This window comes from Pristis pectinata, chromosome 34 (assembly GCF_009764475.1).
Source record: "Pristis pectinata isolate sPriPec2 chromosome 34, sPriPec2.1.pri, whole genome shotgun sequence".
NCBI lineage: Eukaryota > Metazoa > Chordata > Chondrichthyes > Rhinopristiformes > Pristidae > Pristis > Pristis pectinata.
In genome coordinates this window covers 7,227,552-7,241,476 of record NC_067438.1, presented here as the reverse complement: position 1 = coordinate 7,241,476, position 13,925 = coordinate 7,227,552, and the positions used below count along the sequence as shown (strand labels likewise).

The following is a 13,925-nucleotide window of genomic DNA, read 5'->3' as shown; positions in this document are numbered from 1 at the left end:
TCAGGAGGCTAAAGAAATTCGATTTGTCCCCCTTGACACTCACCAACTTTTATCGATGCATCATAGAAAGCATCCTATCTGGATGCATCACGGCTTGGTACAGCAACTGTTCTGCCCAGGACCGCAAGAAACTGCAGAGAGTTGTGGACACAGCCCAGCGCATCACGGACACCAGCCTCCCCTTCTTGGACTCTGTCTTTACCTCTCGTTGTCTTGGTGAAGCAGCCGACATAATCAAAGACCCCACTCACCTGGGTCATTCTCTCTTCTCTCCTCTCCCATCGGGTAGAAGATACAGGAGCCTGAGGGCACGTATCACCAGAATTAAAGTAAGCTCTACCCCACTGTGATAAGACTATTGCACTGCACTTTCTCTGTAGCTGTATCACTTTACTCTGTACTGTTATTGTTTTTACCTGTACTACATCAATGCAGTCTGTACTAACTCAATGTAACTGCACTGTGTAATGAATTGACCTGTACGATCGGTATGCAAGACGAGTTCTTCACTGTACCTCGGTACAAGTGACAATAATAAACCAATACCAGTTCTAGTACCTTAACCATTCTGCTGCTGTATGTTATTGGTATATTGGACTGTCAGCCCTAGAAAACACATAACAGTGATGGGATTGGAGACCTTTTCTTCACTAATTTGGTGGCATTCCTTGTACCACCGTGCAATCCCTCCTTGGCAAGCCCTGACGCAAATCTGTAGCTTAAGGCACAAGCAGGGCTGGGATAAGAGGCACTGGAGGAGGCCAGGTTTGGTTTGTGAAGAGTGGAATTATAGAAGATTGGAGCGGGACCTCCTTCCTCCGACAACACTGTGTAAACGGGCACTCGCTGGCCAGCATGGACATGCTCAGGGAACGGGACTTGGAGCCACAGTCAGCACCGGCCACAGGCCCTTCGGCCCTGAGTCTCTGCTGGCCCACACATTTACACCAGCCCCCACACGAATGCCACTTCTTGTTTGTGTTCAGCAAGACCATTTATTTCAGTACATCTGATCGGTGAAAGGGTCGGAGCCTTCAGCATTACACTACAACCCGCAGCCCGGCAGCAGCGACATACCCGCGAGGGGTGCCCAGCGCCCACCGGCAGGTACAGAGGGGCAGCTCAGCCCAGGAACGGAGGCCAGGCCCGGAGAGTCCACACCCCGCGGGGCCCCACCTGTCCTTGGACGGACCACACTGCACCCGACACACACATGCCCAGAAAACACAGACTCTGACGGCGACCATCGCTGGCGGGACCCCCTCACACACGACGGGCGACTGGCGGGGACCCAGCACCTCCCCACCGGTCACAGACCCTCAGGCACCCACCCCACCCTCTTCTGGAGGCACAGGACGCTGGAATCCGCAGCCACAGACAACCTGCGGGAGAAACTCAGCGGGTCAGGCAGTGCCCGAGGAGGGGAGAGGGTGGGGAAGGAACGGTCAACGTTTCAGGTTGAAACCTTGCATCGAGGACCCAAACCATTGACAGCGACACACAGAGAGAGAGAATGCTGGAGGAACTCAGTGGGTCAGGCAGCATCCGTGGAGGGAAATGGATAGCTGATGTTTCGGGTCAAGACCCTTCATCTGGACTGGAAAAGAAGAGGGCAGAAGCCAGAATAAGGTGGTGGTGGGAGGGGGAGGAACACGGGCAGAGGCGAGTCCAGGTGAAGGGGGGGGGGGGGGGGAAGGGGAGAAGGTGAAACCTGGACTCACCTATCCCCTGCCAGCCTGTGCCCCTCCCCTTCCCTCTCCCGCTTCACTCCGGCTTCCGTCTTCTTCCTTTCCCAGCCCCGATGAAGGGTCTCGGCCTGAAACGTCGCCTGGCCCACTGAGTTCCTCCAGCGTCTCGCTCCAGATTCCAGCATTTGCCGAACCTTGCGCCGCCCCCCCCCCCCCCGCCCCCCAAGCATCCGCTGCTCCTCCCCCCGCCCCTCCTCTCTCCACGGCCGCCGCTCGACTGGCCAGGTCCCTGCGGCAGATCATTTGTCGCCCCCGACTTCCGGTACCCCCCCCCCCCCCCCCCAACCCCCGCTCACACCCACCTCCCGGCAACTCCTCTCCCGTAGCTGGGCACCGGCGCCGTCAGCCTCGGGTGGGACTGCCACGCCGGCAGGCTTTGCGCCAGTGCTCGGGCGGTTCGATTCCCTCCCCCTCGCCCCACCACCCCCAGCACCCCCCAGTCAGCTCTAGGATCACCCGGATCGTGCAAACCCAGTTGTGGCGTGGACCAAAGGTCCATGCTTTGCATGCACCCACACCCCCTCCCACACCCCACCCCCCACCCTTGTAGATCTGCTGCAGTGACAACAAAAAAAAGGTTCCTATTAAATAAATTACAAATGCAATACAAATTTACAGGTCTAGTCTTCTTAAAAAAAAAACCCTCTCCTCTAAAAGATAAAGCAAACGTCGTGGCCGTGCGGCGACCCCCACCCACCCCCTCAGGCGGTGTGTCAGGATGCTGCCGCCGGGTGTTTTGAGGGGAGGGGCGTGTGGGTGGGTTGGGGGGGTCGTGACAGTGCTCCCCCCGGTTGGATCCCGCCGCCCACCCCTCCCCCACACTTCAGTTCTCCGGAGGGCTGCCGTGTCGGTGCTCCGGGTGCTCGGGGCTGTGGCTGGGGTCGGCGCGGCCGTCCGGGTACGGCTTCTTGTGGTGGCCCCGGACGCAGTGGGCGTTGCCGCAGCCGCCGTCCTCGTCCTCGCTCTCCGAGGAGCTCTCGCCGAAGGCCCGCGGTTTCTCGTAGATGCAGCAGCCTGGAGACGGCGAGAGGGAGGGAGGGAGATGGAGGGGGAGGGGGAGAGGGGGAGGGGGAGACGGGGAGGGGGAGAGAGAGACCCTGATGAGACAGCAGAGGGGGGGCAATGGGGGTCGCGGACGCAGACCAGTCCCCCGCGCAAAACCCGCCTCCACCCCCCCCCCCGCACTTCCCGCTGCCTCGGGAAAGCAGCTGACGAATCAAGGACCCCTCCCACCCCGGGCATTCCCTCTTCTCCCCCCTCCCATCGGGCAGAAGATACAAAAGCCTGAGATCACGGACCACCAGGCTCAAGGACAGCTTCTATCCCGCTGTTATCAGACTCTTGAACGGATCTTTGATACGATTTCCCAATCTACCTCATTACGGCCTTGAACTTTGTCTGCCTGCTCTGCACTTTCTCTGTAACTGTAACACTCTATTCTGCATTTTTTTTTCATGGAACAGTACAGCACGGGACAGGTCATTCGGCCCACAATGTTCTGCCGATCTTGATGTCGATTTATACTAACTGTCCTCCTGTGTATCCTCCATATTCATGTGTCTATCTTTTACAATATTTTTATTAAATCCACGAAAAAAAATACAGAGTACATGCATCGAAAAGAGGGTAAAAATACTACTGAATACATGGCGTTAAATCGTACTGAGGATCACAATACTCTAAATTAATAATCACGTGATAGTTAATAAAGAAAAAACTGGAATATTTTACTATAAAAAAAATCTGCTCCCACTACCAAAAACTGAAGCTGTTTGATTCAAAAAAAACAAGGAAAAACCCTTGAAAGGTAACAATGGCAGCCAATGTCTGTATTTTAGTCGCCAAATCAAAGGTTTTGAAAATAATTCAAAGAAGGTCCACACAGGGTTTGAAAGTCTACGTTAGACTCAAGGATTGAACAACGGATCTTGTCCAGATGTGTCTATCTCAGCCTCTTAAACTCCACCAAACTGCCCGCTTCCACTACTACCCCCGGTAACCCATTCCAGGCAGCCACCGCTCTCTGGGCACATGAATGAGAGGAAAATGGAGGGATTAGCTATGTGGGTACAACATTGTAGGCTGAAGGGCCTGTTCTGTGCTGTACTGTTCTATGTATAGAGGGATACGGGGACCTGCTTAGACTGGCTCCTTGGTGGAGTAGGGGGCGAAGAGCCTGTTCCTACACTGCGTGACTCTCCGAGGCTGATCACGTCCGCTCGTTTCCCCAACCAGCACGACAGCCTGCGAAGCCTCGTGAGCCGCCCCAAGCGGGGGAACCGGCAGCGATCGGCGCACTTACACTTGGAGGAGCGCCGGCCCAGGTGCTCGTTGTCCACCGTGTCGCTTGACCACTCCACCTTCTTGTTGGTCTTGCGCTTCCTCAGCCGGATGGTGATGCTGCGGTTTTCCTGGTGGGGGTGGAAGGGAGAAGGAGAGGATCACCCACTCATCGACCAGGGGGGTAAAGGAGGGGGAAGCTGCGATAAATTGCCCAAAGCCCCACGGAGTGACCAGAAAGCCCAACCCTCCGCAGCCTCGCCTCCCGGCCACCTGGAGGCGCCAGCAGGGCAGAAGCCGCCCTCCGAAGGCGCCGCCTTTCGGTTCAAGCCTTGAGCCCAGGGCGCTCACTCGGACAGCGGGAGACCGAGCCACGTTAGCCGAGCTGGAGTGGGGGGAGAGGAAGGTCTCCCATGTCCCGGCCAGAGTCAGACACTCAACCATCGCCAGCCGTCAACGTACAGCCATCCAAGCGGTCTCACCAGTGAGAGTAAGCACGTTAATGGAACACCCTGCTCCCACCCATCAGGTTGCAGTGTGAGAGTGGGGTGGGTCAGAGTCATTATCACTGACACATGACGTGAGATGTGTTGTTTTGCGGCAGCAGTACAGTGCAAGACGTAAAAATCTATCAATTACAGAAACAAATAAATAGTGCAAAAAAAAGGTCATGTTCATGGGTTCATGGACCGTTCAGAAATCTGATGGCAGAGGGGAAGAAGCTGTTCCTGAATCACTGAGTGTGAGTCTTCAGGCTCCTGTACCTCCTTCCCGATGGTAGTAACGAGAAGAGGGCATGTCCTGGATGGTGAGGGTCCTGAGTGATGGATGCCGCCTTTTTGAGGCACCGCCTCCTGAAGATGTCCTTGAAGGCGGGGAGGGCTGTGCCCGTGATGGAGCTGGCTGAGTTTACAACCCTCTTGCAATCCTGTGCATTGGAGGCTCCATACCAGGTGGTGATGCAACCAGTCAGACGCACAGGAATGCAAGAGGCTACAGAGAGCAGTGGACACAGCCCGGTCCGTCACGGGCACAGCCCTCCCCACCACTGACAGCATCTACAGGAAGTTCTGCCTCAAGAAGGTGGCATCTATCATCAAGGATCCCCACCATGCCCGTGATGGAGCTGGCTGAGCCTACAACCCTCTGCAGCAGGGTAGAAAGGGTCAAATGGGACTAGTTTGGACGGGCATCTTGGTTGGCATGGACCAGTTGGGCCAAAGGGCCTGTTTCCCAGCTATATGACTCCATTAAGTTCACGAGCCTGGTCTGCTGGTGACCTTGGCAGCAGGAACCCCCCCATTCACAAGGAAATAGCAGACATAAGGCCTCTGAAGCCCTCCTGGCCAAGCAATATGATCGTGCCCCAGGTGTCTCCTCTCCTGTCCCCGTCTCCTTCCACTCAGCCAGCTCCATCACGGGCACAACCCTCCTCACCATCAAGGACACCTTCAAGAGGCGGTGCCTCAAGAAGGTGGCATCAATCACTAAGGACCCTCACCATCCGGGACATGCCCTCTTCTCATTACTACCATTGGGGAGGAGGTACAGGGGCCTGAAGACCCACACTCAACGATTCAGGAACAGTTTCTTCCCCTCCACCATCAGATTTCTGAACAGTCCATGAGCCCATGAACACTACCTCCTTGTTCATTTTGCACAATTTATAGTTGTAATTTATAGTATTTTTTGTGTTTGCTCTGTACTGCTGCTGCAAACCAACACATTTCACATCATGTAAGTCACTGATAATAAATGTGATCCCGATTCCCCAAAGCCCTCAGCCCCCTGATCTTGCATGAAATACCCCCAGCGATCCACAACCCTCCAGGGCAGAGAGTTCCAGACAAACTTCATGAGAAGAAATTCCCACCACCCGCTCATCCTGTCTCCTTTCTCAAGACTCTCCCACTACTGGAACATTTTCGACATCTACCCTGTCAAACCCCCTCAAGATCTGACACGTTTCAGTAAGATCATTCTAAAAACACACAAAGGGTCTTGGCCCAAAACGTCGACTGTCCATCTCCCTCCACAGCTGCTGCCTGACCCACTGAGTTCCTCCAGCAGCTCCCCCTTTGCTCCAGATTCCAGCACCCCTCGTGTCTCCAAGACTATAGATCTAACTCTTCCCAGTCTTCACGGTTGGACAATCCTCCCTCCCCAGGAATTAGCCCAGTAAGTCTCTCACAGATTATTCCAACGGTGCTAAAGCCTTTCCAAAACTCTACAGGGTACACTCAGCTTCCATACAGGTAGGGGAGCATTCTGTGGCAAGTAGCCAGATGCCTGCATCTGTGGTCCAGAAATAGCAGGCGATCCAGAAGTGACAGCTCAAACCTCAGCGCAGCAGCTGGAGAATTTAGGCCGAGGTAATTAAGATGCTGGTTTTAGTAAGCGGTGCCTGTGGTACGTCCATCCAATTCACCTAAGGCTTCTGGGTGAAGGAAGACCACCTCCACCCCGCTTACTCTATATGTGACTTCTAGCCCACTAACATGGAATCTCTCTTGTTCTCCCTCGTCAGTAACCCAGTCTCTCAGATCGAGAGGTGATTAAAGACAGAGAGTGTTGACTGCAGCCCGTGAGGAGGTTTCAGTTTGGATGGCTGTAAGCGATAACTGGAAATGCAAGGGTTAACGACCGGGAATGTAAGGGTTAATGTTGGGCTGTTATTCTTCCCTGGCATGATATTGCCTCAACCATGGGGTGATTATATGACCATAAAATCTCCAGGTGCAGGTGAGAAAGAAAGAAGTTTTTAAGACATATCTTGTTTTGCTAAAAGCTTGCTGTAAGCAACTGCCTCAGTATGTGCAACTTCCCACGGAGGTTTCCCATGGATTCGGTATAAAAGGAGGGACACTAACCGGTAAATCTCTGAGTGGGGATCAGTACAGAGCTCGGGTTACACTGTTTACCCTTTCTCTGTATCCCTCACTCCCGCTAACGTTAAACTAATAAAGCATTAATCGTACGTTCTTTGGTTCTGCTGTCATCTGATTTATTACAGCGTGGGTCAACTTTCACATGGCTACCCCTCTGCTGAGCCACGAGGACCGGGGAATCTCCGGGGCACTCACCGTGTCCGTGGGCTGGGTCCCATCCACGGTCTCGGTGACGGTCGCCGATGCGCTCGCTGCCTCTGCCATTGCGCCGTGCTCGAGCTCTCGCTCCATCTAAGCCGGGGCTGGGTGAAACCTCTGGGCGCCCACTCCCCTCAGCGGCCGCGGAAGAGTCGGCTGCGCGGAGACTCCGGAATCGCTGAACCCTGCGGAAGAGCCACAGCGTTTACGCGCCGCGCCAACGTCAGTGGGTTTCCGGTCTAGTGACGACATGGGAGGCAGTCGTTCTGTCTACCGGGTTTCTGCTGGCTCCCAGCCCGCTGCCCGATCAGTCCTCTCCCCCTCTGCCTGTCCCCCCACGATGTGTCTCTCTCTCTCAACTCCCCTTTGATTCTCATCTCCGCTAATTAACAGAGGCCGATCAACCTCTGGGAGGAACCCAGAACACCCGGGGGAAACCCACGCGGTCACAGGGGGAACGTGCAAACTCCACGCAGGCAGCGCCAGAGGTCGGGTCCGAAGTGAGGCAGCGGCCCTACCCACTGCGCCACAGAATCGGCGTCGGTGTCAGAGGAGGAGATGTTGGACCATTATGATCAACTGAAAAATATAGCACACCATTAGAATGAAAGGGCTTTGTGGCAGAAATAGTATTCCTTCCCATTTGCTTACGACAGTCTCACCTCAGAGCGAGGGACCAGTTTGCATTCTTGCAGTTACCTACCCCGAAGATAACAGGTCACTGCACCCCCAGCACACAAAATCTCGGCCCTCCCCAACTGTGACCACAGGTTACATTACTTGTTGCCCATGGGTCCCCATAGCTGTCACTTATACTTACAGCACGGAAACAGGCCCTTCGGCCCAACTGGTCCATGCCGACCACGATGCCTCATCCAAGCTGGTCCCATTTGCCCAGGTTTGGCCCAAATCCCTCTGTTCCTGTCCTCTCCATGTATCCATCCAAATGCTTTTAAAATGCTGTGGTTTTACCTTCCTTTGGCAGCTTGTTCCACATACCCACCACCCTCTGTATGAAAAACTTGCCCCTCAGTTCCCCTTTAGATATCTCCCCTCTCACCTTAAACCTGTGCCCTCTAGTGTTAGACTCCCCCACCCTGGGGAAAAGACTGTGGCAGTTATAGCATTGTATATTACACTCTCAGTTTGTGGGATTATAGCAATAAACTGTTAAGAACACTCGGATGAATTTCTGCTGTGGATACACCAGGAAACTGGGCCCAAAACTCCATCACTTCCTGTTGTAGGTCATCAAGTTCCTACCCAGATACCTTCCATGCACCAGCACAATCATGCAATTGCATTAAGAAATATATTTAACAGTTGTAAATGATTGCATGTTCATTATTACAGCCCAAAGGCAGGTAGCAATTCAGCACACCTCTGTGGGCTGGGCTGACGTGGTCTCTGGCGTTGAAGTTAACAGAGACCAGTTTGAACAAAGGTTAACGCCCTGCTGCTTGTGAAGGTTCTGCACCAGCGTTGAGCAAATACAAGAAACTGCTCCTCACAGCAAAACGGCCCCAGGGAACCCCTACACAGGCTGACCCCGGGTTGTGAACAGGTTCCGTCTTTACGATTTTGTCCACAAGATGGAAAAGACACAAAAAAAAAATCACCCGATTTGGTACCCACACCTCCACCCTACTGCAATGAGTGGTGTTGATGAGAGCCAGTTACTTACTGCCTGCCCCTGCCTAGTTACAATGGGACAGAATCAGGGTGTCCCATGATCAGTGGCTGGTTTCCATGGAAGTATCAGTTAATGTTATACTGTTTAATCAAGCATCACTGTACAAGTTTCAGTAGCAGCAATTGCTTGCCAATTTCCAAAGCAACTCACTTAAATGGCTTCCTGTGGTGAAACTGGCAGCCTGTGTTCTTAAGAGACACTGGCTGGTGTCTGATAACTGCTGCAAGGTTGCATGTATACACGTTTTTTTTCTAAGATTGGTTCTTGTTTGGATTTAATAATATTTATGGGAACTCGTTCGCATGTATTGGATGTCCGTAAGTCAGGCATTTGTAACCCCGGGCGGACCTGTACTCCAGCTGTACAATGGCCTGGTCTGGGCACCACGTCTGTAGAAGGCTTTATTAACCTCCCTGCCGTGGGAAACAGACCATTGATGATCTGAACAGGCCTTTTGTAATTTTATACTCCCTGGGCCTCTCAGTAATATTGGACAACAAATAAAATTCTGGGGGAGATGTTCCTGTTTGGAAGAGAATGCAGGAAATACAGCCAGTTGTCATAATTGAACCAGCCCCTGAACTCTCTTCCCAAGTCTCTGCTGGACCCCAATGCCTTCCCTCAGGTCCGATCCGACTGAGGCGTTTGACAGACTGGTTATGTATCAGTCAGCTTAGAGAGTTTGTGGAAGAAACAGAAGGAAACCCTCTCAACACAATGTGCTTGCATCGGCTCGGTAGAAAAGATCCAATTAGTTCCAATTTCTGAAAATCCTGCTTTTTAATCCCGTTTCTAAGCATAAATCCCATTCCTTCTCGGAAATCACGCTCCCGCCTCCACTCCTCTTTCAGCCAGTGCACTCTAAGTCCCATTAAGTTGCTGCTTTAAATTGATTTGCTTCCAGTTCCGCTTCACCATATGTGACCACACATCACCCCACACTGCCAGGGTAACCACAGGCTTCAACTTGTCAAACTGCCACTTTATGAAGCTTGTATATGAATTGCCCCAGATCTCTCTCCTGCACCCTGTTAAAACTGAACTAGTTAATTAGCACAGCTTCTCCACTTCCTACTGACAAAGTGCATCATTTAAATTCCTCAGGATTAATCTTTTATCTGCCAAGTTTTGTCACCATTTCAACAGTCTTCCTCAGTTCCCCTTAAACCTGTCATTATCCTCCTCATTCCATGTTATCTACAAACTTTAAAATTATGCAATGCCCACCGTTCAACCACAGATCATTACCACACAACAAAACACACAGTGGTCCAAGATAGACCCCCAGGAGCATCACTGCACATTTCCCTCTGCTCTGAAAACTATTCACTAATATTTCCTCTTTTTTCACACTGTAATTTTAAACCACACAAGCCTTTTAATTTGTTACAAGGACTTCAATTTTGCAAATGTCTGATAAGTGTTATCTTATCAAACACCTTTTGAGAAATCATAAACACATTAAACTATGCCCATCAACCAAAAGAACTCATCAAACATTAACATAGCACAGTATCACATTACAAATGGAATACATTTGGATCTTAGTGCAATTATACTATATAAAATTACAGATGACAGATATTAATTTTGTTATATATAGTAGTTGACCAGCTACTTTCCCATTACACTGCTTATATTACCGATTGTTATGTTGCTGTGAAGACATGCACCATCAGTTGTCACGGCCACTCACTACTATCCACTGGTTTTAAGGCATTATATTAAGTTGCAGGCAAGAACTGTATTATCAATTGGCTCCTCTTGCCCATTAGAATATTTAATCAGCTGCCCCACCCCACATTATACATTGTGCTTAGAACATTATATTAATTTACAGCGGAAAGTTCTCATTAGTGTTCTCCAAGTTATACATTGTGCTTACAGAATTATATTAATGGGAAATTTTAAGCATTTTACAGGGAAAATATTTATTTACCAGCTGCTACATTATGACAGATTATGTTTAGAACATGACATTTATCAGCTGTCTCGAAGCTATACATTAGAGCATTATATTCATTTACAGGAGTGAATACTTATTTACCAACTGAGCCACATTATAGATGATGTTTAGAGCAGGGTAATAGTTTACAGAAGAGAATATTTACCAACTGCCCCACTTTATGTTTAGAGCAGGGTATTAATGTACAAATGAGGATATTATCAGCTGTCTCCACATTATATATCATAGAGCATTAAATTACAGGGGAGAAAATTTACCAACTGCCCCACATATTAGATCATGTTTAGAGCGGAATATTAGTTTACAGAGGAGAATATTCATCAACTGCCCACACCTTGTGTTGAGACATTATATTAATGTACAGGGGAGAGTATTTACCAGCTGCCCCACATTCTGGGTAGAGCAGGATATTAGTTTACAGGAGAGGACATTTATCAGTTGTCTTCACATTCTAAATTATGTTTAGACATGATATTAATTTACAGGGGAGGATATTTACCAGTTGTCCCACATTATGTTTAGACCAGGATATTAGTTTATGGATGAGGACATTTATCAGCTATCTCCACATAATTTACAATGTTTAGCTATTATATCAATTTACAGGGGAGGATATTTACCAACTGCCCCACATTCTGCATGCAGCAGGGTGTTATTGCACAGACGAGGACATTTACCAGTTGTCTCCACATTATGTTTGGTCATTATATTAATGTACAGGGGGGATATTTACCAGCTGCCCCACACTCAGGGTGTTATTGCACAGACGAGGACATTTACCAGCAGCCGATCCCACCCTTACACCGCAGGGCACTAACTCACAGAGGAGATCCGACCCACTGACCGACTCCCCGTCCCCTCCCGGCCCCGGGTCACAGGGTGAGGCGCCTGTCGCCGCCGGGACGCCCAGCCCTGCGGCTCATTACCTGAGTCCCAGTCACTCCGCCTCCATCTTCCAGCCCCTCTGCCGACGCTCCGCTCCCCGGTCCGCCGCCCATCTGCTTCCTCCTCCCCACTTCCGCTCTTTCCAGGTGGTGTTCACCCGAAGTCTCCCCGGCCGGGGACGTGTTACGCCGGCGGCGCTTCCGCCATCTTTGATGCTGGCGGCGCTGCCGTGCGTGGGGCGGGGCGGGAAGAGCCCCGCGCCATCTTTGAGGCTGGCAGCGCCGCTGGAGCCCGGGGCAGCGGTGAGTCTGCAGAGGCAGCTGAGGAAATGCCCTGCGGGGAAATGAGTCAGCATTTGTCAGCAGACTCAGAGCCACCAGATTCGGGGGGGGAAATGAGTCAGCATTTGTCAGCAGACTCAGAGCCACCAGATTCGGGGGGGGGGGATGAGTCAGCATTTGTCAGCAGACTCAGAGCCACCAGATTCTGTTATGCAAAAAAAAAGTCCCATTCAGACTTTCATAAGATTGCACCCTTGGGAGGTGCCCAATTTTAACTTCCATCAGGGCTGGTGGTTTTGCACATAACTGATCCATAGAACCATAGAACACTACAGCACAGGAAACAGGCCATGCGGCCCTTCTAGTCTGTGCTGAAACGTTATTCCACTAGTCCCATTGACCTGCACCCAGTCCATAACCCTCCAGACCTCTCCTGTCCATGTACCTGTCCAATTTATTCTTAAAATTTAAGAGTGAGCCCGCATTTACCACGTTGGATGGCAGCTCGTTCCATACTCCCACCACTCTCTGAGTGAAGATGTTCCCCCCCAAACCTTTCCCCTTTCACCCGAAAGCCATGTCCTCTCGTACTTATCTCTCCTAATCTAGGTGGAAAGAGCCTACTCGCATTTACTCTGTCTATACCCCTCATAATTTTGTAAACCTCTATCAAATCTCCCCTCATTCTTCTACGTTCCAAGGAATAAAGTCCTAACTTGTTCAATATTTCCCTGTAACTCAACTCCTGAAGACCCGGCAACATTCTAGTAAATCTCCTCTGCACTCTTTCAATCTTACTGATATCCTTCCTATAGTTAGGTGACCAGAACTGCACACAATACTCCAAATTTGGCCTCACCAATGTCTTATACAATCTCACCATAACATCCCAACTCCTATACTCAGTACTTTGATTTATAAATGCCAGGACGCCAAAAGCCTTCTTTACAACACTGCCTACCTGTGACGCCACTTTCAGGGAATTATGTATCTGAACTCCCAGATCCCTTTGTTCCTCCACACTCCTCAGTGCCCTGCCATTTACTGTGTATGTCCTACCTTGATCCCTGTAGAAACATTGAAGGAAGGGTCTGGGGCAACAAGCAATCTGCCTGAGGAACTCAGCAGGTCGAGCAGCATCCGTGGGAGGAAAGGAATTGTCGACGTTTCTGCAGCAGGACTTCAGGTCTCAGGCAATTTGTTGCTCCAGATTCCAGCATCTTCAGCCCATTGTGTCTCTAGTGAGGCTGGGGTTTGTTTTTTTTAGAGTGGAGGAGGCTGAGGGGCGCGGACCCTATAAAGGGAGGCAAAATTATGAAGGGCTTAGATAGGAGTCGATAGCAAGACAGTGGTACCTAAAGGCAGTAGACATAGGTTCAAGGTTGGGGGTAACAGAGTCAGAGGGGCTTTGAAGAGTATTTGTTTCACGCAGTGGGCTGAAGGGCCTGTTTCTGTGCTATACTATATTCTAGTTCTACTGGCTGTCTGTAAGGTGGCCTTTCTTAAGGGATAGCACCAGTAGCTGGATAGCTATTATATCTCCTTCTGCCATTTCCCCTGGCATTCCAGGCACCCACCACTCTCTGTGTAAAAGACTTGCCTCATAAATATCCTTTAAACGTTCCTCCTCTAACGGTAAACCTACGCCCTCTAATATTTGACACTTCCATCCTGGAAAAAACTCTGTCTATGCTCTCATAATTTTATGATCTTCTAACAGGTCGCCCCTCAGCCTCTGATGCTCCAGAGAAAACAATCCAAGTTTGTCTAAACTCTCCTTTTAGCTAATACTCTCTAATCTAGGAAACATCCTGGCGAACCTCCTCTGCACCCTCTCCAAAGTCTCCACATCCTTCCTGTAATGCAGTGACTAAAATTGCACAGGACACCCCAATGTGACCTAACCAAAGTTTTATACAGCTGCAAGATGACTTCCTGACTTTTATACTCAACACCCCAACTGATAAAAGTATGCAGTACACCTTC

The 13,925-nt window shown here is 50.6% G+C and overlaps 1 protein-coding gene across 1 annotated transcript; it reads right to left on the bottom strand.

The window, feature by feature from the left end:
* Nucleotides 1-969: 969 nt before the first annotated feature.
* Nucleotides 970-11,849, bottom strand: ppp1r11 (protein phosphatase 1, regulatory (inhibitor) subunit 11). Its single transcript, XM_052043961.1, has 4 exons — nucleotides 11,700-11,849; nucleotides 7,112-7,299; nucleotides 4,051-4,159; nucleotides 970-2,762 (listed from the first exon to the last, which is right to left on the bottom strand). The coding sequence occupies exons 2-4, from the start codon at nucleotides 7,205-7,207 to the stop codon at nucleotides 2,572-2,574; spliced, it is 396 nt and encodes a 131-aa protein (XP_051899921.1). The 5' UTR covers nucleotides 7,208-7,299; nucleotides 11,700-11,849; the 3' UTR covers nucleotides 970-2,571.
* Nucleotides 11,850-13,925: the final 2,076 nt, after the last annotated feature.